Consider the following 25,444-nt stretch of genomic DNA (forward strand, 5'->3'; position numbering starts at 1 on the left):
TGCTGCTTGGCCTGCTGTGTTCATCCAGCTCTACACCTTGTTATCTCAGATTCTCCAGCATCTGCAGTTCCTACTATCTCTGAAACATTGAATTGCAGATTCAGTTGAAATTCTTCACTGGATTTGTAGCATGTTATGGTTTTAAGATAAAGGTGTGCCTCATGACATGACTTACATTATGCTGAACCTTTGGAAAGCACAACTAGAAAAAATGCTTTCAGTGTTAGTCACAATACTTTTGGATGGGTTGTTGAGAAGTTGCAGAAGTGATTTACCAAAATTGATGCATGGAATGGAGACTTTATTTTCAAGCTTTTTGTTGCGGAAGCTCAAGTTGTTCTCCATGGAACAAAGGAAATTGTGGGTGATTTGATATATGCTAGAAATTATAACAGGTTTAGATAAGGTAGACAAAGAGAAGCTCTTCCCATTCATTGAAGGAACAAAGTGTAGGACAAATTTTTAACAAATAGATAAAGGAGACGGTGGTGATATTTTTACATAGCGAGTGGTAATGGCCTAGAATTATTAGTCCACAAGGGTGATGGAAGCAGAATTGATTAATGATTTCAGAAGAAAACTGCATGGATGTTTGAAGGAAATGAACTTGCACAGCAATGGGGATAGAAGCAGGGGAGTGATTGCTTTCAATGGACCAATCCAGTCTACGGAACTGGATTCAAACCGAATGGCCACATGTATTGTAGATGACACTGTGGCTTAGAAATCCTGCAAAGTTAAAGCCCTTTATAACAGATATGACCATTCCAACACTCCACACCACTGTTCCTGTGCTAGGACAATGGAACTGTCATTCCTGAAATGAGGTAAGCTAGTGGAATGGGCTGGCTTCTGATTTTTGGGTTGATCACATTTAAGGATTAGAAAAATTGCACAATTTTTTAATCTCTTTGAATATTACCTCTATTTGCATGTCTCAAGTTTTTAAAGGGGTTCCATAGGTTGTGGCCAGGCTTTTCTTTGGTTCATTGATGGGATGTGGGTTTCACTGGCTGGGCCAGCAGTTATTGCCTTTTTCAAGTTGCCCTTGAGAAGGTAGTGATGAGCTGCCTTCTTGAACCGATGCGATCCATGTGCTGTTGTAGATTCACTCTGGCTTTTTAAAGAAGGGTAGAACTTGTGTTTATATGTCATCTTTGTTAAGTTCAGGACACTGCTCAACTAATGCAGTACTTTTGAAATGTAGTCGCTGTTACATGGCATTCAATCTCACACGCAAGCTCCACGAACAGCAATGTCATTTAAAAAAGTTTTGCTTTGTGGAAGTTGAGGAATGAACATTCACCATTGAACAAGGCAGAACTCTTCTGTGGTTTAATGGGATCTTTTACATGTAACAGAGGTATTTGTCCAATTAAAAAGTTTGAAACCTTTTGATTCTTGATAGTCACTTTCAATCAGTGGCTTCTGTTCTCAACTTTCCTGCCACTGGGAACTTTCTATCAATCTGTCGCTACTCCTCTCAATTCTAAACACCTGTATCAGACCTCCTCTCAACCTTCTGACCTGTAAGCACAATGCCCCCTATTACTTAGGGAACCTGCCACTTCCATGTGGTCAAACCTTTCCTATGGGTGTGACCTAATAACCTGTTAAAAATAATTCTTGAAGGAAGCTTACCAGATGTTACTCAGAACTCCCTCAGTACTGACCAGTGATTTGAATCAAAACTGATACTGTTGATGGCAACCACACCTCTACAACAAAGAAATTATTTGGAGGTTTTTTTTCTTTTGCTGATTTCTTGTTCTTGATCTTACTCTGCAGGTAAACTGTTCATCCGAAACAATGGAGTCAATGCTAAATAAACTGAAGAGTACTGTTACTAAGGTAACAGCAGATGTTACCAGTGCAGTCATGGGTAACCCTGTCACAAGGGAGTTTGAAGTTGGGCGGCACATGGCAAGTGCTGGGCCAGGAATGACCTGGAAGGTCTTTCATGGTGTGAAGAAGTCAACCAAACAGGTAATACATACTCTAAGAACTTCTTAAAAGTATTTGAATTGTGAAGGTTAATTCATTTTAGCCACAAGAATTTCTTAATTGAAAGGAAATTTCTGTTTAGCTATCTTACAAATTACCTACTTTAAAGGAAGAAATAAAAGCAGAAAATGCAGACAATATTCAGCAGGGTTGGTAGCGTCTGTTCACTGGGAAATGGACTGAATGTTTCAAGTCTTTGACCTTTCATCAGAATTTTCTGTTGAAAGGTGGCAAACTTGAAACCATAGCTCCGTTTCTTTCTCCAGAGGTGGTGCCAGGTATTCTGAGTATTTCCAGCACCATTTTGCCTCTTTAAATCTGATTTCCAACATCAGAAATATTTTACTTCCATGTGATGTCAATCTGGATTGGCCGAAGAGTTATCTGGGTAGACTCCACTTAGCACAGTCTGTGATGTGAGCAGTAGCAAATCGCTATTCCTGTTTTACATCTCAGTGACAGACTTGAAACGAAAATCTGAAAGGGGAGAGGTGTAAAATGGGCTGCCCACTTGCTCTGATAATGATCACATCCAACCTTCTCCAGATAACCTTAGAAGGAATAAAAGCAGAAATTGCTGGAAATGCTCAGCAGGCAGCATCTGACAACAAAGCAGAGTTAACGTTTCAGGTTCAGTGACCCTTCTTCAGAACTGGTTTCTTTGAACTTAGAAGAAATGTTGTGCCTTCTTTTACAAAGTCCAAAACAAATTCCAGTCGGAGGGTCAAGTTTGGCAAATATCCTCGACAGATGAAAAACTGCTAATTCATGACAGTTAATATTTAATAGGTCTAGTTATTATGCATCATAGCAACAACATTTGGATTTTTGAATTGGTGTCAGTGGAAATGATCTTCATTAAATGACCACCTATGCAGCATTGGTCGAATATTTTGACTTAATGAAGGTATTTTATGAAAGAACACTTTGTAAACATAAAGACCTAGTCAGTTGACTGGATAGTTAAGATGCTGGATTGTCACATTTGATGAGGAAGTGAGGCAGCTCATGAACTGTGGGCCAGAGAAAAAAGAACTTGCATTAATGTAGCAACTGTCATGACTGCAGGACACTCCAAAATGTTTTGCAGCCAATTAAATGTTTTTGAAGTATACTGTAATAAAGGAAATTGGCAGTCAAGATGCACACAGCAAATTGGGAAGCAGTAATGTGACAAAGATCAGATAATTTGATTTTTTGGGAGGTTGGTAGAAGAAATTGGAGAGGGCTCCCTATCTCATCCTTGAATTTGAGCCATGTGGGTAAGTCCATCTTAGAATACAGGAATGAAAGCAGGAAATGCTGGAAATACTCTGCGTGTTTGACAGCATCTATGGAGAAAACAGCACAGTTAATGTTAAGTACTATTGAACTCCTAGCAGATGGTAAGTTGCTGAGTATTTTCAGCATTTTTTGTTGATATTTCAGACATCCAGTGCCCATAGTATTTTGTTTTTCTGTTAGAATGCTGGGACACATTTAATTTCTTTTCCAAAGACACTTGGACAGTACAGCACTTCTTTAGTTTTGTGCTTCTGACAGTGTGGTGCTCCCTCAGCGCAAAACCCCCCCCATAGCAAACTTGTCCTTCAGTACTACCCTGGAATGTCAAATTAAATTATTTTTGATTCTCTGGATTAGGTCTTGAATTGACAGCCTCTGACTCTGAAGCAAGAAAACTATTGCAGAGAGCCAGTGCTGTCTTGGTGCTCGCTGCGGCCCATTGAGACAACTTACCTTAGGTGGCGTGTAGGTGTATCACTGGCACTAGTTGACTTGTACTTGGCTGTTAACATGTGGATTCTATGAAATAGGGTGCTATCTACCATGATGAAAATTATTCAAACTTGGGCATTTATTTACTGATCATGGCTGAAGATTCCCGGACAGAAATTTGACTTGAACCATAGTATGAAATGTGGTATTGTGTAGACCATCCATTGTACATGCTATATGGTTTAATGTTCAGCACTTTCCTGTAACTAAGGCAGTTGTGGCTTCTAGTCCCTCGAGCTCAGTAAATAAGATCTAGTGTGTGGTCTTAGCATCTCCACATAAAGCAGTATTGTCTTACAGATGACACTTAAGTTGAGGTCTGTGTCTTCTTTCTGAGTTCAATGTAAAAGACCCCACAGCACTGTTTCAAAGAAGAGCAGAGACTATCCCTTAAGCAGCTGATATTTATGCGTCAACTTTCTTCAAAAAGGAGATGATCTATCATTAGCACATGTTGTTTGTGGAAACTGGCTGAGAGCAAATTTGTTGCCCTGTTTCCCATTTTACATGAGTGCCTACAGGTTTTAAAGATACCTTATTGGCTATAGAATACTTTAGGGGCTTGAGAGGCACACTGCATATAGAGTACACTTTTTAAATATAACCTCACTTTGCTGGTATTGTTCCAGTGCTACTTTGCCTTGTGCTTTCCATGACCCCTCGATTCTTTCTACAGTGAGATGTTCTGAAGCTCTCACTGTACTCCTGCTGTGGCCTAACATTGACAATAAGTCCAGTGTGAATTCATTGCTTTCATTTTTATTACCCTTAAAATTGTATGCTTGTAGCTTAGTTGTTTTTATTTGTGTTCATCCTTCTACAGTGTCTTCTATTGAATTTCTTAGCCTTTTCTCTTTTCCCAACGTACATTTGGAAGGACATACGGGTCACTTTTTTGTTTTCAATTCAAACTAGTTCATTGAGACTGCCTGTAGATAACTTAATCATCAGCATTATACAGTACCCTGGGAATTAATTAGTGCCTCAGGATGTTGCCTTTAATCGTGCTCCAAGCATGACCAGCTTTGGTATGAGTTGCATTCTGGCTTTTTCATTTCTGTTACACAGCTACTCTCCTTAGGACATAAACCAGCAGTCATGTCAAAAGTCTTTTGTGTCATGTATTAACACATCAGCAGAATTCTAAACCACTACATAGCAGAGGTGTCAGGGAGATTCTCCTTGAAAATTTCTTTGAACAAAATGGAAATGTATGGTTTCAGATTCCTCCTTGATACTGCAGAAGTAAGACATTGTGTTTGATGGAGTGCTTTAACGTGGTAAAACGCCCTGAAGCACTTGACAGGAACAAAATTTTCAGACAGAATCGGACTTTGAGCAACGTAATCAGATATATTTGGGCACATGATACAAAGCTTGGTTTTAAGGCATGTCTTCAAGGAGAGGTTTTAGGGAGCAGGTTTGGGAGCATGAGGCCCTGGTTGCTGAGGGCATAGCCAACACTGAAAGAAACTTTGGATGCAGGAGTGCAGAGAACTTGGAGAGTTAAGTTGGAAAAATCTCAAATCAGGACAACCATATGCTTGTGCAATCAATGATAACTGAAGGTATATATGCAACATTCCAATTCTCAAACATTGATCCTAGTTTCATCATTGTCTTTTCGTTTTTCAGGAGGTGGCTGTATTTGTTTTTGACAAAAAGTTAATTGAGAAATATCAAAAGTTTGAAAAGGATCACATCATTGATTCACTGAAAAAAGGTGTGCAGCAGCTCACCAGGCTGAGACATCCACGCCTACTGACAGTTCAGCATCCATTAGAGGAGTCTAGGTAATGGAATTTTGATATTACTTAGTTTTCATGACTAGCAGTGAACGTTAACTTGTTTCTTAAAATAGAGTTTCTTTTTTGGATTAACTACCTCATCTATTTTTTACAGAGACTCTTTAGCCTTTTGCACGGAGCCTGTCTTTGCAAGTTTAGCCAATGTCCTAGGTTGCTATGACCACCTACCATGCCCTACACCTGCAGAAATTAAAGGATACCAGCTTTATGATGTGGAAATCAAATATGGTTTGTTGCAGGTAAATTGCCAGTACGTTTGTTCAATAGTCAGATTGGTGCAGTAATTGCTGCATTTACTGCATGTCTGTCTCAAGTCAGTGCTTTAACTGGCCAATTTCCAGTTCACAATAGTGCTGCTTGATGGAATCCTATAGTTTTATAAAAATGCAAGATGTTTCGTTATATAGTATCCAGAGACTAAAATATGATAATGTTCACCTCCTTACTTCTCTTTCCCTTCCCATTTTAGGTCAGCCATTTAACAGTGATCATTAGAGATAGTAGGAACTGCAGATGCTGGAGAATCTGAGATAACAAGGTGTAGAGCTGAAGAAGGGTCTAGGCCCGAAACATCAGCTTTCCTGCACCTCTGATGCTGCTTGGCCTGCTGTGTTCATCCAGCTCTACACCTTGTTATAACAGTGATCGTTAGTAGTTTTAGAATCTGCCATACTGTTGGTTAAAGGAAAATAATAGCAATTTTTGAAGTCCCAGAGCCTAATAATTGTAATTCTAATGTGCATTCAATGTTGTTAAGTGGGCAAGTCTGACAGTCAGCTTGCACGAGGAAACCCACAAACAGCAACAGAATTTGCACGGCACTTAAACAGGCCATGCAGCCCAACTGAACTGTGCTCGTGTTTATACCCCACATGAACTTTCTCTCAGTCTACTTCATCTTCCCCTGCAGCATAATGTTTCCTTTCTTTCTGCCACACCCAACTTGCTTCCTCTTATATGATCAATGAATCATTCTTGGCATATGGGTAAAGGTAAAATGCTGACTAGATCACCAGGTAAACCTGGTGAGTCCCTTTCATGGGAAGTTGTCATTGATGATAACAAGGTGCTAAGAAGGCATTTAGCACGCTTGCCTTCATTGCTCAGTCTTTTGAGTATTGGAGTTGGGACGTTATGTTGATGTTCTACAGGATGGTAGCGAGGCCTCTTCTGGTGTTCTGTGTGCAGTTTTGGTCACCCTGCTTTAGGAAGCATATTATTAAAGTTGAAAGGGTTCAGAAAAGATTTACCAGGATGTTGCCAGGAACAGAGAATTTGTATTGTAATAGTAAGTTGAAACTTTTTCCCTGGAGCTTAGGAGGTTGAGGGGTGACCATGTAGAGATTTATAAAATCAGGAGGGGCATAGATAAGGTGAATAGCCAGGGTCCTTTCCCTAGGCTGGGGGAGTTCAAAACTAGGGGGTATATTTTTCAGGTGTGAGGAGAAAGTTTTAAAAAGCTTGGTTTCAAGGAGCGTCTTCAAGGAGAGGTTTTAGGGAGGAGGTTCCAGAGCATTAAGCCCCGGTAGCTGAGGGCACAGCCACTGCTGAAAGAAATTTGGATATAGAAAAGTCCAGCGTTTGCAGGAATGCAGAGAATTTGAGGGGTTAAGTTGGGAAAATCTCAAATCAGGGCACCAGAATGTGCTTGTACGATCAATGATAAAGAGCAGACAGATATATAACATTTCAATTTTCAAGCATTGACCTTAGCTTCTTCATTGTCTTCATTCAAATGTTTTCACACACAGTAGTTCATGTGTGGAATGAACTGCCAGAGGAGGTGGTAGATGCAGGTACAGTTACAACATTTAAAAGACATTTGGACAGATATACGAATAGGAAAGATTTGGAGGGATATGGGCCATATGCAGGTGAGTGGGACTACTTTAGTTTGGGAACATGGTTGGCGTGTACTGTTGGACCTAAATGTCTGTTTCCATGCTGTATGACTCTATGACGAGCAATTGTTATCCATCCCTAATTGACATAGATCTGAGTGGTTTGCTGGGACATATGAGAGACCATTTAAGAGTCACCATGTTGCTGTGGTCTGGAGTCAGCCGTTCAAGAACACTAGAGAATCCACTACATCCACCGCATCTGGGCTATCAGGCATTGTCTTATTCAAAAGACGGTTTTCCAGTACTGCATACTCTTGCCAATCTAGATTATACTCTCAAATCTCTGGATTGGGATTTGAATCCATGGTTTTGGTCAGAAGTGAGAGTGCTATCACTGAGCCTAGATTGACAATATAAGGGAATGCTGACTGATATTGTATCAACCTAGACAAAAATTAAACTGGATTTCCTGTTCTTTTATGCAAAAAAGAGATGTGCTGCTGAAGTTTTTTGTCTAGCACTCATCAGAACAAATGCCAAATCACAACAATCTATACAACTAGAGAAAAGGGAGCTGATTGGTTCACAAGTTGACTCTAATTGACTGTGGCATCATGGAAGACAGTGTTGTAGACCGTTTGACTCCCACGTTTACAGCTGGTAGAATTTAAACTCAATTAATAAAGTCTAGAATTGAAAGCCAGTGTCACTAATGGTGAACAGTTGTCATCCTTTGTTGTAAACTCCACCTGGTTCATTATATTTCTTTCCCTAAAGAATAGTACTTGCCTTACCCTGTCTAGCCTATATGTGATTCTATATCCATAATAATGTAGTAAACTCTTAACTGCCTCTGAAATTGCCCAGCGAGCAACAAAATTGAAAAACAGTTCAGGATGGCCACCAAATGCTGGTCTTGCCAGCTCCACCCATGTCCATGAAAGAATAGATAAGTGTCCAAGTTCCTGGGAAATTCAAAAAAATACACATATTACTTGTTTACCCATCCTGTATTATACATTCATGTGATTATTTGAAAATCAACGTTCTTGGAGGTCCTGATAAGTATGGGATGGAGAGCTTCACCAACATGTCTGTCGCATCATCAGCATTCAAATTCTGCGCTGCCAAGTGATTGCTGTTCCTTTTTTTTTTGAAAAATGTGAAAAGATGTCATGCGTGAGGATAACTGTTCAATCATAACATCTCATAAAATGATCCGACTGAAATCTGATACCTGTATAATGTTTCAACCAGTGATTGGCTCCTACCTGGTGTTATTCTGTTTTGATGTTAAAACCTGAGCATTACATACAAATAAATATTTAAAAAAAAGGCAAGAATCAATGAATCATAAATTCCAAGAAAGCAGCAATTATTCTTTCCAAGGAGAATTAAGGTGGGTAGAAACAGATCCCATGATCAAATAATAAAAAGAGAATCTTTCACCCATTGTGTCACATGTAATCTCTCTGGAGCATCACTTTTTTTTGCTATTAGTTACTGCAGAGAGCAGTTACTGTTTTAACACAGGATTTTATGCAAATGAATTGTTCAATACTTTTGGTAGTATTAGTTGAGGGAAGGGAATTAATCTGAATATCAGTATCATGGTAACATCTGAATCACAAAAATTCATAAACTTGGTTTAACATTTCACCTTAAATCATGTGGTCAAATTCTGAAAAGGAATTTGTATTTGTATAGCACCTTACAATGTCTGGGATCATGAAATGTGCTTTGCGGCAAATGAAGTACTGTTTGAATTGCAGGCCCTATTGTGAAGTAGGAAACGCTGAAGCTAATTTAAGTACTGCAACCAGCCCCTCCCTCCACCCCCACCCCAACCCAGAACCAGAAGTAACCAGGCAATGCTGTTTTAGTGATAGTGGTTGAATTAATATTAGACAACACATGAGCAGAACTCCCTGCTCCTCTTCGAAATAATGCTGTGAGAATCTTTTCGACAGGGCCTCAGTTTGCCATTTTTCAGTTGTGTTTCAGTAGTGCCTGGTGTGTCAGCTCACTGGTGCGGAGTCAGGGGTGTTATCCAATGAGCCATGGCTGCCCCTATCCAGAGTAGAGCAGCATGTTATACTTAATATCCTCTGTCAGCACCACCTGAAATATATTTTTGCATTTACAGTTTGTTGGTGTACAAGTGGGCTCTTGTGGTGCAGTGGTAGTGCCCTTGCCTCTGGATCAGCAGGCCTGGGTTCAAGTGTCGCCTGCCTCAGAGGTGTGTGTGACACCTCTGAACAAAAACAGAATTTGCATTAATATTTCGGGCCCATGGACTTTTCTTCAGAGCCTTTAACTCTGTTTCTCTCTCCACAGATGCTGCCAGATCTGCTGAGTTTCTCCAGCAATTTCTGTTTTTACTTCAAATTTCCAGCATCCCCACAGTTCTTTGTTTTACATCTTTGAACAGGTTGGTTTGAAAATATCTTACAAGGTGTATTGTCAGAAATGCATTCACTCACATAACAACGACTATGCTTCAAAATAATGCATTATCTGTGATGTTTTGGGACATTTCTGAAATATTTTATGATGCACAAAACAAGTATTTATGTATTCTGTCAGAACAGTTACAATTTAAAACAAAAATCCCAGGTTTGCCTTTGCATCTCCCTGTAGCAGTATGCGCACCGCAAGGAGGGATGTTAATCGTGAGGTTTTTGCAGCTTGTTCTGTTTTTATTTCAGATTTCTAGTATCTGCAGTGGCTTGCTTTTGTAAGTTGTTCATTTATCTGATTGCTGTATTTGGGTTCTTGGTACGAGCAAATCGGCTGTGTAATTCATCTGGAAAACAACAATGCCTGCAGTTGAAACTAACTAATTGGCTGGGATGTTGTAAGATCAGGGAACGTGTTTTAGGAAATGCAGATTCTTTCTCCAAATTTATTTGATTCTCCACATTTATGGTCCAGTGCACTGTGGCAGCCTTGTTGAGTTTGGGGTTTTGTGATCACAGTTGGCAGCAATTTGTTGCAATTTTCTGATAGTTTATTGAATTTGTTCAGAAGCAGCACTTTATGATGCATCATATAATCAGGTAAAGTACATGACCATGACATTTGGGATGGTTCATTGATACCATTGATAGGCTTGAAGAGTGGAATGTGTTGGTCTTGTTAAAGTTGTGAAGGCAGCATTCTGCTCTATAGCTAAGGTGTTAGGAACTCTTCCCTGGGTCGTCCTCCCCTTCTTCTAGTCCATCTTCCATCTTGAGAAACAGCTCTTTGAGGACTGCCTAATGAGCACTGACCTCTGCCCCTGAGCACTTGTTGATATACCCAGTTTCAAGGGGGTGATAGCTTCCTCTGTGTCAATGAATTGTCTGAATCCTTTCGGCAAATGACCATGGAACCAATACTCATGATGTCAGATGATTGTTGCCCCCTTACCAGCCTCCATTTGAAAGAACAAAACCTTATTTTCACAAGCATTGTAGTCATAATAGGGGAGTGTGGTGCCTGATAACTCTTTTGTTTATGCTGATAGAAGGCTAGTTACTACAGTAACACGGTTAAATGAGGTCTCATGCCACGCAGGAAATAATAAATAGGAATGCTAAGTGAATGCAGGTTTAAAAGGGATACCAACTTCCAACAGCTGTTCGATGTCAATATGCTAAGACTTCTGTGTCATATTTTTTCTGATGTTCGTCTTGTAACTCCTCAAAAAATCACCTGGTTATAATGTCCGGAAGCATTTCTTAATTTTTTGAAGTATCTCATTGCTATATTTCCATTCTACGAGCCCTTAATGTAACAAATGGCATGGTGCACAAGCTTAATTTAATTAGGGCATTATTCTAACACTGCGCTATGGAATACATTAATGTCATCCTTCTTTAATCTACAGGTTTGCGAAGCCTTGTCCTTTCTACACAGTAGTGTGAAAATGATTCATGGTAACCTGACGCCAGAGAATATCATTTTGAATAAAAGTGGCGCCTGGAAAATCATGGGTTTTGACTTTTGCATCTCTTCATCTAATCCCTCAGAGCAGGAGGTAAGGACAATGGAGTTAATCAGCTGGCTGCTTTTTTCCTATTTATAATTTTAACAAGACATTATCAAACAGAAAGTCTGTTATTTCCTGAATTAGAAAAACATACTCAAAACACAAACTCCTTCGAGAATGAGAACTGCCTGCAAAGTCTTGATTGATTTTTGAAGAATATAATTTAAATAGTTCTTTTTGCTTTTTAATACTATTCATTTGTGAATTTATTTTAAGATTTGTCCCTTTTTTTTGCAAAAGAGAAATATTTTCAAGTTGTGAGATGGTGATATAGTGTTTTTATGAACATCAGTTCTTGTAATACGAGAGACATGGCAATGTCACATTTATTGTCCAACCCCCAAGAAAAGTGTTGGAAGCAACCCTACAGAGTTGAAGTTAGCCTAGCATTGTGTGATCTTTGTCCCATATCAGGCAAATCACAAAACATGGCAGTTTTTCTTCCCGAAGATAGAAATGAACTACTTAGATTTCTGTGATAGTTTGGCCATTCTTCTGACTCATATCTTTTGTACTTGTGGGATTTGATTTCCTGATCTCTGAGTTGCTGGACAAGTGTTGTGACCACTGGACTCCATCGCTTGTACCTTGCTGAATTTCTTTGGGGTTTGTTTTTTACTCAGTCACTCACCTTGGGTTTTTCATCTTGTTGAATGCACTTTATAATTTTCAGATCTAACTGAGGTGTGTGAATGGTCTAGAGTTGGACTTTGAAAGTAATTGTAACTGTCCAGTGCAAGCAATAAGTAAATTAGCTCAGTTGGCTGGTTTGTGATACAGAGTGACAGCAACCTAATGGTTCAATTCTTGTACTGACTGAAGTCGCCAAGAAGATCCCACCTTCTCGACCTTGCCTGGGGCATGGTGACCCTCAGACAACTGGTGGTAGTTCAACCTTTCTGTAATTATACCAGCCCTACAGTCCTCTGGGACTATGGAGATTATACCTTGCGTTTACAGCGAATAGGTGCTTTGTTGTTTTCTGAATTGATAGTAGATGGAATCTGTGAAACCTGTACTTTAATTCAACCTAGACAAATTAAGGAACAGTAATAGATTTCCAGATTAGGGTGGAGTGGGCCAATGTAGCACTTTTGCCGTTCTTGGATTACTTGATGTAGCGATTGCAGAGCTGAGAGAGTAACTTTGCTGAACTGGTGCACTTGATGCTGCAGATAGTACACATTACAGCAATGATGTATTAGTGATAGAGACTGTAGATATTGCATCCTCAGCATGGGACCCCAATCAATCAAACAAATTGTTGAGCTGTGTCCATTTCAGTGATGAGATGTTTTTTGCCATCATATTCGTAACTTAAGCCTTGGATCTGGTTGGATGGCGCTTTGGTGAGCTACTTTGTCTAGATTTTCAGCTTCTGTTTTGTTCGTGTAATTACAATATTGGCCTGTCTGACCCAGTCTCCCTGTTTGATTTTATTTCATTTACTGGATGTGGTATTGCCACTGGTAAGGCCATCTCTAACTGCCTTTGGGGAAGTGATGCCAGCTACTGGTCATCAGTGGCACCGTACAGATGACCGTTGATGATGTGTGAATGTTGTTCAAGGTTAATAGATGTTGGACTTCTTGTTGGAGATGGACACCATTTGATATGACATTTGTCTGTCAGTTACCAACCCAGGCCTGCATGTTGTCTAGGTTCTGCTGTAGGCTGGCAGGTGCTATTTCAGAAATGGAAGAGTTCTAAATAGTCCCACCCCCAAAGAGAGGATGCTTCATTGATGAGGAAGCTGAAATCTACAATATCATAAAAAGACGAGGCACTTTTCTCTGTTCCTCATGCAGCACAACAGACTTAAATGATACATTGCACATGGTGTGTGTAGCGTGCTTTGGAGGAACAGGTAACTTTGGGCATGTACTTTCCACTTCTCCACACTTTCATGTCAGGGTCAATTGTAGACCTATTGATAGAGAAGGATTGGAGACAAATTGGGATGAGCATCAGTTATGAGGGTAGCTTGAAATTGGGACTTTTCTCATTGGAGAGAAGAAGGCTGGATGTGGCTAGGTTGGATAAATAGGAAGAAACTGTTCCCTCTTGTAACAAGAACAAGAACAAGAAGGCATAGATTGAAAGTGATTTGCAGAAGGAATAAATGTGATATGAGAAAAGCTTTTTTGTGGAGTGAGTAGGTAGGTGTGGAATTCACTGCCTGGAAGTGTGGTGGAGGCAGGTTGAATTGAGACATTGAGAGGGTATTGGGGAAATCAGTGGTATGGGGGAAATCACAATGCTCATTTGAAACGTGAGTGCAGACACAATGCATCAAACAACGCCTACAGTCCTCTAGTACTTTTGTGAAATTAATGGAGATAAATTTTCCTGCATAGTCAACAGCTCTATTTGTATCAAATGATAACCAGGATGGTCGAAGGTGACCTTGATGGACTCGGGTCTTTCATTCACCTATTGATTGTGGCATTCCTGTATTACTGGTGTGTTATGTGAGTGGATGTGATGCTATTTCTACAAACATAGCTGCAGTCACTAGGCTTTGTAAAATGATATTTGGAAGCTCTTGAACTTAATTGAACACTTGATAAAAAATAATATTTAGTAAAACTCTGGCCCTTTATTTCAACCTTGTTCAGGTCAGAAAGATAAGCACAGATGAAGGAAATGGGAAGTCTAAATCATCCTTTTTATACAACCCTGCTAAAGGCCCAATATATTCTCCCCATCTAACTGCCTGTAGAATGTCCTCTACCCAGGGATTATTCGAAATGTTAACCATTCTGTGAAAATGTTCTCTATTACATTAGTTCTAAGTTTGTCTTTTTCCAATTTGTACCTTGCTCTTCCTGGTCTCGAAGTGAGGAACAGCATTTAGTTTATTAACCAAGAGCTTTTAAAATATAAGATGTGACAGGACAAAATCTCTTTGTTTTATGATTCAAATGCTTGCTGTGCCATTTGATTGGAAGCTTGGTGAATGGCTTGATTTTAGCACGAAAATGGACATTGTAAACAAAGTTGCATTTCATGGACATATTTCTTAACGGTAATTACTCGCCGGTATAGTCATTGGTATGGTCTTTTGTCTCTGAACTTTTCCCTTATATTTGGGTGTGTGCAGTCTTGTGATCTTTTTGGGTCCCTTACCTTGTCCCAAAGTAGACCTAAATTCTTATAATGGAAACCTGACAGGTTGCTGTTTTGTTGTCCCTCACCACCCTCTCACCCTGATGGAGTATGATTGAACAGTGGGCTCCTGGGTCTATGCCAGTGACTTGCAAGCAAACCTTGTACATGCTTTATCTCTGTGACTTTGCTTGTGACAGCATCTGTGTTTTATTTCTGACAAAATCTGAACTGAGTTAAACAATTGAGCCTCCTACCCATGTCCATCCCTCTTCAAAGGGCTGTGAAAGGGCAGCAGGTGCACCACACTGTACTTAGTGGACATGTCATTTTGGCTGATGAGTGGAGTGTGAAAAAAATGTCTCAAAATGGTGATACTTCAGAGACAATTGATCAGAAATAATGTGTACAGAATGGAAGTTCTAATTAATGTTATTTACCCCCTCGTCTTTGCACTTTATGATCAATGCAGGAATGATAAACACTAGTTATGAGGCACTGGGGCTATTTCCATTGGAGAAGAAAGGGTAAGAGGAAATTTAATAGAAATTGTCGAAGTGGCGTAGTAGATTTTGGTGGGATCAGTAAAGCTAGAACTATTTTTTCAATGTAGGGTGTCAGTGATGAATGATGGATTTACAGTTGTTACTAAGTGGAAAGACATAGTTCTGCAGGTGGGTGTGGAATGTTTAGGCACAGGGAGTAGATAAAGCATCTGGAAGTGAAGACTTGATAAATTTCTGAAGCAAAGGACTTATAGGGCTGTGAGGAGGGGTAGATCAATATTTGTTTTCAAAATGAGTTGGGCGGTCATGTTTTGGCTGTACAGGCCATTGATTAGGCCACTTTTGGAATACTATGTGCAATTCTGGCCTACCTGCGGTAGGAAAGATGTTGTGAAATTTGGCAGTGTTCAGAAAAGATTTACAAGGATATTGCCAGGGTTGGAGGGTTTGAGCCATAAGGAGAGGTTGAATAGACTGGGACTATTTTCCCTGGAGCGTCAGAGGCTGAGGGCTGACCTTTATAGAGGTTTATAAAATAATGAAGGGCAAGGATAGGTTGAATAGTCAGGTCATTTCCCCAGGGTAGGGGAGTCTAAAAGTAGAGGGAATAGGTTTAAGGTGAGAGGGGAATGATTTAAAAAGGACCTGAAGGGCACCGTTTTCACGCAGAGGGTTGTGCATGTATGGAATGAAGCGCTAGAAGAAGTGGTGGCGGCTGGTACAATTACAACATTTAAAAAGCATCCGGATGGGTATATTAACAGGAAGGGTTTAGAGGGATGTAGGCCAAATGCTGGCAAATGGGACGAGTTTAATTTAGGATATCTGGTCGGCATGGACAGGTTGGACCAAAGGGTCTGTTTCTGTGTTGTACATCTCTAAGGCTCTTAATTGCTCTCACAAAGAACTGGCAGTGTTAAGATGATTCAACTGGCTTCTTCTGTGCTGCAAACATCTTTGATCTCATGCTGCAAGAACTGCCCGGTCTTGTTGCATTTCCTTCTGTGTGAAAATGGCCACATCCTTGCACAGCACAAATCAGATGAGCAAACAGTGGAGCTGGATTATCAAATTGGCGCACAGTACTTGACACAGCCCTCCTGCCTCTAAACTGCCACCGGAATGTTCAGTGATCGGCAGTATAATGCTGCATTTAATTTTTTTGTTCTCAGTTTAATTGGAAGGGAGAGTGCTTTTAAATGATGAGAAAAACAAAGCAAAACTATCACCACTGCTTGGAAAGCAACAAAACAATAAGGGTAGTACTGTGAGCAATTTTGGCCCCCATTTGAAAGGAAAGATACCGTTTTATTGGAAGGGATAATAAGAACTGCAGATGCTGGAGCCAGAGATAACACAGTGTGAACTGGAGGAACACTGCAGGCCAGGCAGCATCAGAGGTGCAGGAAAGTTGACGTTTCGGGTCAGGACCCTTGTTCAGAAATGGAGTGAGAGGGAAGGGAGCTCAGAAATAAATAGAGAGAGGAGGGGTGAGGCTGGGGAAGGTAGAGGGGAAGGTGATTGGTGAGTGCAGGGTAGGGAGTGGTGGGAGGAGCGGATATGTGGGAGAGAAGATGGACAGGTTGTGTCAGGTCAAGGAGGCAGGGATGAGAGGGAGGGTTGGTCATGGGCTGAGGCCGGGGGTGGGGAGATTTTGAAACTGGTAAAATCCACATTTAGGCCATTGGGCTGTCAGCTCCCGAGGCAGAATATGATTAGTCAGTGAGATGGGAGGAGCGGATAGGTGGGAGAGAAGATGGACAGGTCAAGGAGGCTGGGATGAGAGGGAGGGTTGGTCTTGGGATGAGGCGGGGCATGGGGAGATTTTGAAACTGGTAAAGTCCACATTTAGGCCATTGGGTTGTCGGCTCCTGAGGCGGAATATGAGGTGCTGCTCCTCCAGTTTGCGGGTGGCGTCATTGTGACACTGGAGGAGGCCCAGGATGGACATGTCACCCAGGAATGGGAGGGGGAGTTGAAATGGTTCGCAACTGGTAAGTGTTGTTGTTTGTCGTGAACAGAGCGCAGGTGCGCTACAGAGTGGTCTCCAGTCCTCTCCTTGGTCTCACCGATGTACAGGAGGCCACATCGGGAGCAGTGGATGCAGTAGACCACATTGATGGATGTGCAGGTGAACCACCTTCCACATTAGATAGAGTTTCACTAGCATATCTATCAATGTGGTCTACTACATCCACTGCTCCCGATGTGGCCTCCTCTACATTGGTGAGACCAAGCGGAGGCTCAGAGACTGCTTTGTAGCGCACCTGCACTCTGTTCACGACAAACAACAACACTTACCAGTTGTGAGCCATTTCAACTCCCCCTCCCACTCGCTGGGTGACATGTCCATCCTGGGCCTCCTCCAGTGTCACTATGACGCCACCCGGAAACTGGAGGAGCAGCACCTCATATTCCGCCTCAGGAGCCGACAACCCAATGGCCTAAATGTGGACTTTACCAGTTTCAAAACCTCCCCACGCCCCGCCTCATCCCAAGACCAACCCTCCCTCTCATCCCAGCCTCCTTGACCTGTCCATCTTCTCTCCCACCTATCCACTCCTCCCACCTCACTGACTAATCCCCACCACTCCCCACCTGCACTCACCTATCACCATCCCACCTGCCTTCCCCAGCCCCACCACTCCTCTCTCTCTTTCTGAGCTCCCTTCCCCTCCTCCCATTTCTGATCAAGGGTCCCGACCTGAAAAGGCAACTTTCCTGCTCCTCTGATGCTGCCTGGTCTGCTGTGTTCCTCCAGTTCACCATGTTATCCCGTTTTATTGGAAGCAGTTCAGAGAAGGTTGATTAGGATGATCCCTGGTAAGAAGGATTGTCTTATAAACAAAAGCTAAATTGGTTCAGTCCCAATGAAAAGACTGAGAACAATGAGAGGTGATCTCATTGAAACAAATAGGATTCTTAAGAGACTTCACAGGGTAAATGCTGAGAGGATGTTTCCCCACATGGGAGAGTCTAGGACCAGAGGGCATAGTCTAAGAATAAAGGTGCGCCAATTCAAGACTGAGATGAGGAGGAATTTCTTCTCTCAGAGAGCTGAGAGTCTTTGGAACGCCTTGCCAAAGAGAGCTGTGGGGACAGGGTCCTTGTGTATATTTGAGGCTGAGATAAATAGTTTTTTGATCAGTCGGGCAATCAAAGGTTAGAGGGAAAGGGCAGGAAAGTGGATGTGAGGAATGTCAAATCGGTCATGATCCTATTGAATTGTGGAGCAGGCTTGAGGGCCAAGAGCCTACTCCTGATCAGATTTTTTTTTTTAGATAATCTTTTTATAATCTTCTGGTCTAAAATAACTGTCAGTTAATTTTCCCTGTTGGATGAATTGTATTTACGTCATACTTTTTAAGGACTTAGTTTTGGAAGGTTGACTTGGAGGAGGAAAGTCAAGTGAAAATGCTTAGGAAGGAAGTTCCAGAGCTTGGGGTCTGGGCAACAGAAAGGTGTGGCTGCCAGTAGTGAGGCAAAGAAAATCAGGAATGCACCAGAATAAGAAAGAAAAAGCTCTTAAAGGCTTGTAGCACTGGAGCAGATTACAGAGATTGGAAGGGGTGAGCTTGGAGAGATTCGTACCCAAGGATAATTTTAATATTGAGACATTGCTGGATTTAAAGAAACAACAGGTTTTAATAAATGACTTTGTTTTGAAGAAAAGGTTTGACTTGTATTTAATTGAATCATTGAATATTTTGCTTGTCCTCTTTACAGCTTACATTTAGTTGCAAGGAATGGGACCCAAATCTTCCTCCTTTGTGCCTCCCTAACCCTGAATATGTTGCTCCAGAATATATCCTGTCAGTGAGTTGTGATCTGGCCAGTGATATGTACTCGTTAGGAGCTGTCATGTTTGCTGTGTTTAATGATGGCAAGCCTATCTTCGAGGTCAACAAGCAGGATATTTTCAAGAGTTTCAGCAGACAGCTAGATCAGGTAATGTCCTGCAAACTTCCCTTTTCCCTAGTGAACTGCCAAACTCTTCCTCACTGTAACCACCCGTTCTCACTGTAACCACGACCATTGCTCTAGTTTCACATTGTCAGACTCCTCTCTTGCTGCTTTAACTAATATTTGTAAATGGCTCCCACATTTCAGTTGGTGTCCTCCAACCACCCATGACTCCTGTCAAAACCACAGTCATCAAAAAAATTCCAGTGTTCTTGCAAATACAGATCCATCTCCACCTCTCCTTTCTCCTTGAAATCTATGCACATATGTCTCACAACCTGGTGCTTTGAATCTCTCTCCTGCCACACTGCTGAACTACCCCATTCATTGACAAATAGCATCCTTCGTGAGTGCGATATTAATGCACTGTCCTTCCTCATTCTCCTCTGTCTATCGACAAAAACCATGCTTCTCCATTATCTAGTTCGTGAGATTGTCCTTATTTGGTGTTGAATTATTGTCGAAGTGTCTTTAGCAGTGGGTACTCATCCTGCTGCTACAATTTTTCCTTTGCAGCCCCAGAGAGATATGTCCTTGACCCATCTTCTTTCAAAACAGCAGGAAGCAGGCACTCTGCCATTTAAACCTATTCAGTCATTCAATGAGATCACAACTGATGTGCATTAAATCCATTTACTTACCGTTGCTCCATATTCCTTCATAATCTATCAATCTGTGTCTCATTTTACATTTGATCTCCATCTCCTCCCTTCTCAGTCACTTGGATTCCATTTCCCAGCTGGCCTGGCCTGAATTTGGAGGTTAAAGAATGCTCTGTGACCCATCCTCAATTGTCCTTTGAATATATCAACAAATCCTAACTATTGAACGAAGCCTTTTGCGTGGTGCCCATTTTCTCACCTCTTTGTGAGACGCAATGGGATTTTTTTTACCATCAGAGGTATTGTGTAAATACAATTATTTCTTGATTTGAGGTTTAAGTTATTAACGTCTTTTCAATTCTGCAGCTCACCCGTTTAGGCCCCAACATACTGCAGAAGGTTCCTGAAGAGGTTCGGGAGCACATGAAATTATTGCTGAATGTAACTCCCACTGTCAGACCAGATGCTGACCAGCTGAGTAAGGTAAACAAAAAAGACAGTCCATGACTTTTAATTATAATTCTTCCACATGTTACCAATCAGTTGCATAACTGACCCCAGTGCAGAAGTTGGAGTATTTTTAACTGTGGATCTACATTCAAAAGTGTAGTGATTGATGTAGGTAGGTAGCACACTCCCACAAACAGCAATAGGATGGTTGAGCAGGTGTCGGGTTGATAATGTTTAGTTAAGTTGATCAGAGCACTTGGGAGAATACTTCTGTTGTTCTTTGAAGTACAACCGTGGATTTTTTTAGATGCACGACACGACAATGCTCAAAATACATGGGTGAATTTGTGCACTGAAAATCCCTAAAGGTTGTTGGAAAATTCACCCAGATGCTGGTCTGATTGGAAAAAAAGTCATCCATGTAAGTTAAACCAAAGAAATGGCAAGGAGGGTGACTGTGGGGTGGAGAGACTATAGCATAGGAGCAAGGTAGTGGGGATAAGCAGGGAGGCTGCAAGAAATGGGAGTACATCCAAGAGGGCTGAGGGGAGATCGGAGTTCTGTAATGGGAATGTGGGAAATTGGCGCCTATAAGTAGGTAAGGGGAGACTGGAGGCCACAAGGTGGCAAGGGGGAGGCAAGAGAGGTTGTAAGGCAATTGTGGGAAGACAGGCAGGACACAGGATGCTGGGGGCATGTAGAGTGCTGCAAAGGCAGTGGAGAAGACAGAGGAGCCTGTAAAGTGGGTTTGAGGAAATGGCTGTATGAGGAAACTAGTGTGTGGAAAAGAGAGTGAGGCTTTGAGAGGTGAGAGACAGAAGGGAGCTTCAAGGCCTGGTGGGAGACAGAGAGTGGGGCTGCATGGGGGCCAGAGAGCTCGTCTACATACAAGAAAGAACAGTTACAAAACGGGGTATAATGGATAGTAACTGACTGGTTCAGATCTTGGAGCTTCGTGAATTGTGATGGAAATGCATTAACTGTGACCTCACCAAATTTGGAAGCTGTGTTTAGAATAATGGGCTTTTTTTGTTGGTAGAATTGTATCAGTTACTTGGAAAAAAATGTGGTTACTCATTTAGTGGCTGTTGTTTTGTACTAAAGTAAATACTGTATTGAGAGAATCAATGCTTTCCTTGTGTGTTGTGGGTTTTAAGTTTAATGATCAGTTGTTAATTATTAATGATGATGAATATTTCTAATTCTGCTTCTGAGAGTGTTCAAATGCCTGGTACATCGCCACAGATACTGAAGGTAATGTTACTATTTGACTGTGTCACCTAATAAAGGAGTTAATGAGAATGAGCAAGGAGCCCTTGAGAAAATAATTTTGTAGCCTACTACACAAGTTCCAGCACTGATCCCCCAACAGTGCAGTGTGACATTGGTACTGCCACCTCAGTGTTGGTAAGTTGTACACAATTTCCTTTCTGATGAAATATCTGCTTTTTCCAGATTCCATTTTTTGATGATGTAGGTGCCATGACTCTGCAGTATTTTGATTCACTCTTTCAACGAGACAACCTCCAGAAATCACAGTTTTACAAAGGTCTGCCAAAAATCTTGGCAAAGCTTCCAAAGGTATGTTTGTCATAAGTATGACTTGAAATGGTTATCATTGAAATGCACACTCAGAACAGGAGGCTGAGAACCATGGGGGTGTGACTGCACATTGTAACATGCTCTACTATTCATATTTGATTTGATAATGCCACAAATAAAAATGTTTTAAAACCAAAAAACATTTGGAATTTGAAGTAAAATTAGAACATGCAGATTTCTGAGGTGAATGCAAGGTTGAATTGAAAGACTATTTATAGGGCAAGTGTAGAAAAAGATGTCAAGACAAGTGGAAAAAAAGTGAGAGAAACTCCAGACAGAGGCGGATTGAGTAACAACTTGACAATGTCAAATATTTAAGTATTACAGGACAAATTGATCGTGTTAAGAAAGAAAACAAACAGGATCCTGGGCTTTGTAAATAAGGCATAGGGCACAAAACCAAACAAGTTATGGTAAACCTTTGGAAATCACGTATTTTGGACTTCAGCTGGACTGTTGTATCCCACTGGAGTTACGTGAAGACTCAGACAAGGTGCACAAGAGGTAGACAAGAATTACACCAGTGAAGGACTTCAGATGAAAAAAGACTAGGAAAACTGGGATTATAAAACCCTAAGGCAATAAGATGTAAGAGCAGAAGTAGGCCATTCACTCCATTGAACCTTCTCTGCCAATTAATGAACGTGTAACCATTATCTGTTGCCTGGTTCCATTTTGTCTCAGGCATCCCTGAACCAGAACCCTGCTAGATGATAGCAGTGATATGCAAAGATGAAAAGCTGGGACACCAATCATGTACTAGATTAAAGAAACTGCATTATTAGTGATGTGACTATCTTATGGTTTTGGTAAGTGATCCTTAAAACTTGAATATTTTAAAGCCACTGAGAAATATGTGCACAGAGACGGTGGTTGGATTTTCATTCCTGTTTCCGATCCCACCATCCATGTGAAATGCAGTTTGGGAACCTGGAAAAGCCAGCAGTGGGACTGCCTCCAGGAATTCCTTCCCATTAAGGATGCCAGGTGGACTTTCCAGATTGCAGGGCCTGTAGGAGGCCCTCTAGACATCAACAGACCAGCAGTCCCAATGCTAGGGTTCGATGCTGTAATGTAGGTTGCACAATGATGGTGGAGGCATCCGTGAAGAATTTTAATGGACCTTGATGTTAATTCTATTCTCTTCCTCTGAGTCAGTCATTTCCTTCACAACAGGTCCCAGCTGGTATTAGTTTCTGGGATTGACCCAGAGCCCATGTTCACAAATGTTGTGTCTCCTCAGGGCTGTGCACTTGTCACCTATCCTTCTTATCTTTTTTTTTTAATTCACCCATTGAACATGGGCATCACTGGCTAGGCCAGCATTTATTGCCCATCCCAAGTTGCTCTTGAGAAGATGATGGTGCACTGCCGCCTTGAACTGCTGAAGTCCATATGCTGTCAGTAGACCCACAATGCATGGGGAGGATGGAGGTGTGTGGTGCGTGAAATGCCAGGATTTTGACCCAGCGACACTGACGGAGCAACGATATATTTCCAAGTCAGGATGATGAGTGGGTTGGAGGGGAACTTCCAGATGGTGGTATTCCCATACATCTGCTGCCCTTGTGCTTCTAGATGTAAGTGGTTGAGAGTTTGGAAAGTGCTGACTAAGAAGCCTTGGCTAATTTCAGCTATTGTCAGCAATGGATGAGTAATTGTCACTCCCCTGGTACACACTCCCTCAAAATAGCTCGAAGGCAGAACTGTTGTCACAGTCCGACATGCAGCACGATTGTGGGAAATTGTCATCATTCCCAATTCTGGTTCCTCCACTTCATCTCTGCAAAAGTTCACCCCCTCTATTAGTAACCAGTTAATTTGGTTCTTTGTATAATTTACAGATAAGACCAACTAGAATTTGTGTTAGGGACATATTTATCAATCTGTCCCATTGATTCAATGAGTTTCACTGCATTCTAATGCAGTATCACATGTACTAATCATCATCCTGTTCCTTCTTGATTCCAGCGGGTTGTAATACAACGCATTCTGCCAAGCTTGACATCTGAATTTGTGAATCCAGATATGGTGCCCTTTGTCCTACCCAATGTCCTTCTCATTGTTGAAGAGTGTACCAAAGAAGAGTATGTCAGGCTGATTCTCCCAGACCTTGTTCCTGTTTTCCGGCTCCAGGAACCCATTCAGGTATCAGAAATCAAGACCAGGGGAAATCACAAAGCTTTGAGTAACAGGAGTATTTTCTTTCATGTACTTGAGCAGTTTAACAACATCTGCAAGCTGAATAATCAAGAGTAATTGTAGTCAGTTTTCCCACAATCGTTCTAACTTAATGATTGATGGGTGTACATGGAGGGGCTTCATTTGGTTTTGCGCATGATACCCGTTCAGTTTATACTGTTGACTGATCTTGGATTAAAATTGGCTTCACATCCATCCCCCTGAGACCTAATTGTCCTGTGACTTTGCAACTGCATGTTGATTGTGATATTGCTTTATGTGAAGACTTGCTGTGTTTTGGTCTGTGTGGAATTTCAGCTGTTATGGATTGTTTTTATGTGGTATATGTTATGCTTACCTACCTTTTGTGATGCTGTTTCCTATATGTTGCAAGTTCCAAGTTAGTAAATTATCCTTTTGCTTTTCATGCTTCAGGCTAGCAACATGGTGAGTTTGATGTATATCGTTAAGTATATATTTTTCAAAATAAAAGCAAGAGGCACTGTTGGCTGTTGCATTTTACACAAGATTTCTGCTTTTCTTTATTTTCTTGCACTTTACTCTGTGTTGAAGCAGAAAGCTAATCACTTGACATTGCTTTTTTTCTTAACATATTTTCATGGTTGCTATAGGTTTTGCTGATCTTCTTGCAAAAGATGGATTTGCTGTTGACTAAAACTCCTCCAGACGATATCAAGAACACAGTTTTACCCATGATTTACAGGGCCTTAGAAGCACCATCAATTCAGATTCAGGTATAGCCTTATTGAGGGGCATGGAGTGATCTGGGGCATCCTGGCACCAAGTTCTTTGCTGCAGCAATTACCACTTAATGTGTATAAATAATGTCTTTCTTAAAAACCTGAATTGTAAATCCCATTTAATCATGCCAGTGCTAGCATTTAAAGCTAACTACACCGGTTCCTCTGCTAGAGCCTGTAGAAGCTTACTTTTCAAGCATATCTCGGATTTTCTTTTAAAGATTGCTATCAAACCTGCTTCTATTACCCTTTTCAAGCATCCAATTCCTAATGAATACAACGCATAGTATTATTTTAACCTACACTTATAATTTGCAGTAAATCCACACTGAATATCCAGTCAAAGTGCAACCAGGCAGTCTGCCGATTAAAGGTAGACATTACTTGTTTAAAGGGATAGAATGTTTAAAAAAAAGGATCTAATGTTTATTAGGCTACAGTTCAGCAAATATGTAAAAGCACTGGATAAATACAACATAGGTGTAGTTTGCCAGGAATGAGAGGTTAAAGTTTTGATAAGAAAATTGAAGATTTGTGATTTTTCAATAGAGCTCCCTCATTTAAGTCATGGAGATCTTCAGAATTGTATGAATCTGTGACTAATGGCACACATAAAGAAGACCCACTTGTTCTTTCATTCTGTGTGATTCAATTTCTGATATGTAAATATTAATATCTCCCTGACTGTACGACCTGCCATTTCACAAGAAGCTGTGGCGTTTCCTGGAAGAGGCTAGATAAAGTACTCAATCCAAAATTTGGAAGCTTCTTCTTCCCTTCCCTCAAGTGATCCAGAGGGTCACTCT

General features: G+C 41.1%; 1 protein-coding gene across 3 annotated transcripts in view; it reads left to right on the forward strand.

Annotated features, from left to right (window-relative positions):
- scyl2 (SCY1 like pseudokinase 2) overlaps nt 1-25,444 on the forward strand; it is a 45,973-nt gene that overhangs the window by 5,412 nt on the left and 15,117 nt on the right. For all 3 annotated transcript variants that reach the window (XR_007264042.1, XR_007264041.1, XM_048607485.1), the window contains exons 2-10: nt 1,789-1,986; nt 5,416-5,573; nt 5,683-5,827; nt 11,304-11,453; nt 18,806-19,027; nt 20,011-20,127; nt 21,550-21,675; nt 23,668-23,844; nt 24,510-24,632. Coding sequence is in view for 1 of the 3 variants with exons in the window: in XM_048607485.1 (XP_048463442.1) it covers nt 1,810-1,986; nt 5,416-5,573; nt 5,683-5,827; nt 11,304-11,453; nt 18,806-19,027; nt 20,011-20,127; nt 21,550-21,675; nt 23,668-23,844; nt 24,510-24,632 (1,395 nt within the window). In the remaining 2 variants the exon portion in view is untranslated. The remainder of the gene's footprint in view (nt 1-1,788; nt 1,987-5,415; nt 5,574-5,682; nt 5,828-11,303; nt 11,454-18,805; nt 19,028-20,010; nt 20,128-21,549; nt 21,676-23,667; nt 23,845-24,509; nt 24,633-25,444) is intronic.

The sequence above is a fragment of the Rhincodon typus genome, chromosome 18, assembly GCF_021869965.1.
Source record: "Rhincodon typus isolate 14 chromosome 18, sRhiTyp1.1, whole genome shotgun sequence".
Classification (NCBI taxonomy): domain Eukaryota; kingdom Metazoa; phylum Chordata; class Chondrichthyes; order Orectolobiformes; family Rhincodontidae; genus Rhincodon; species Rhincodon typus.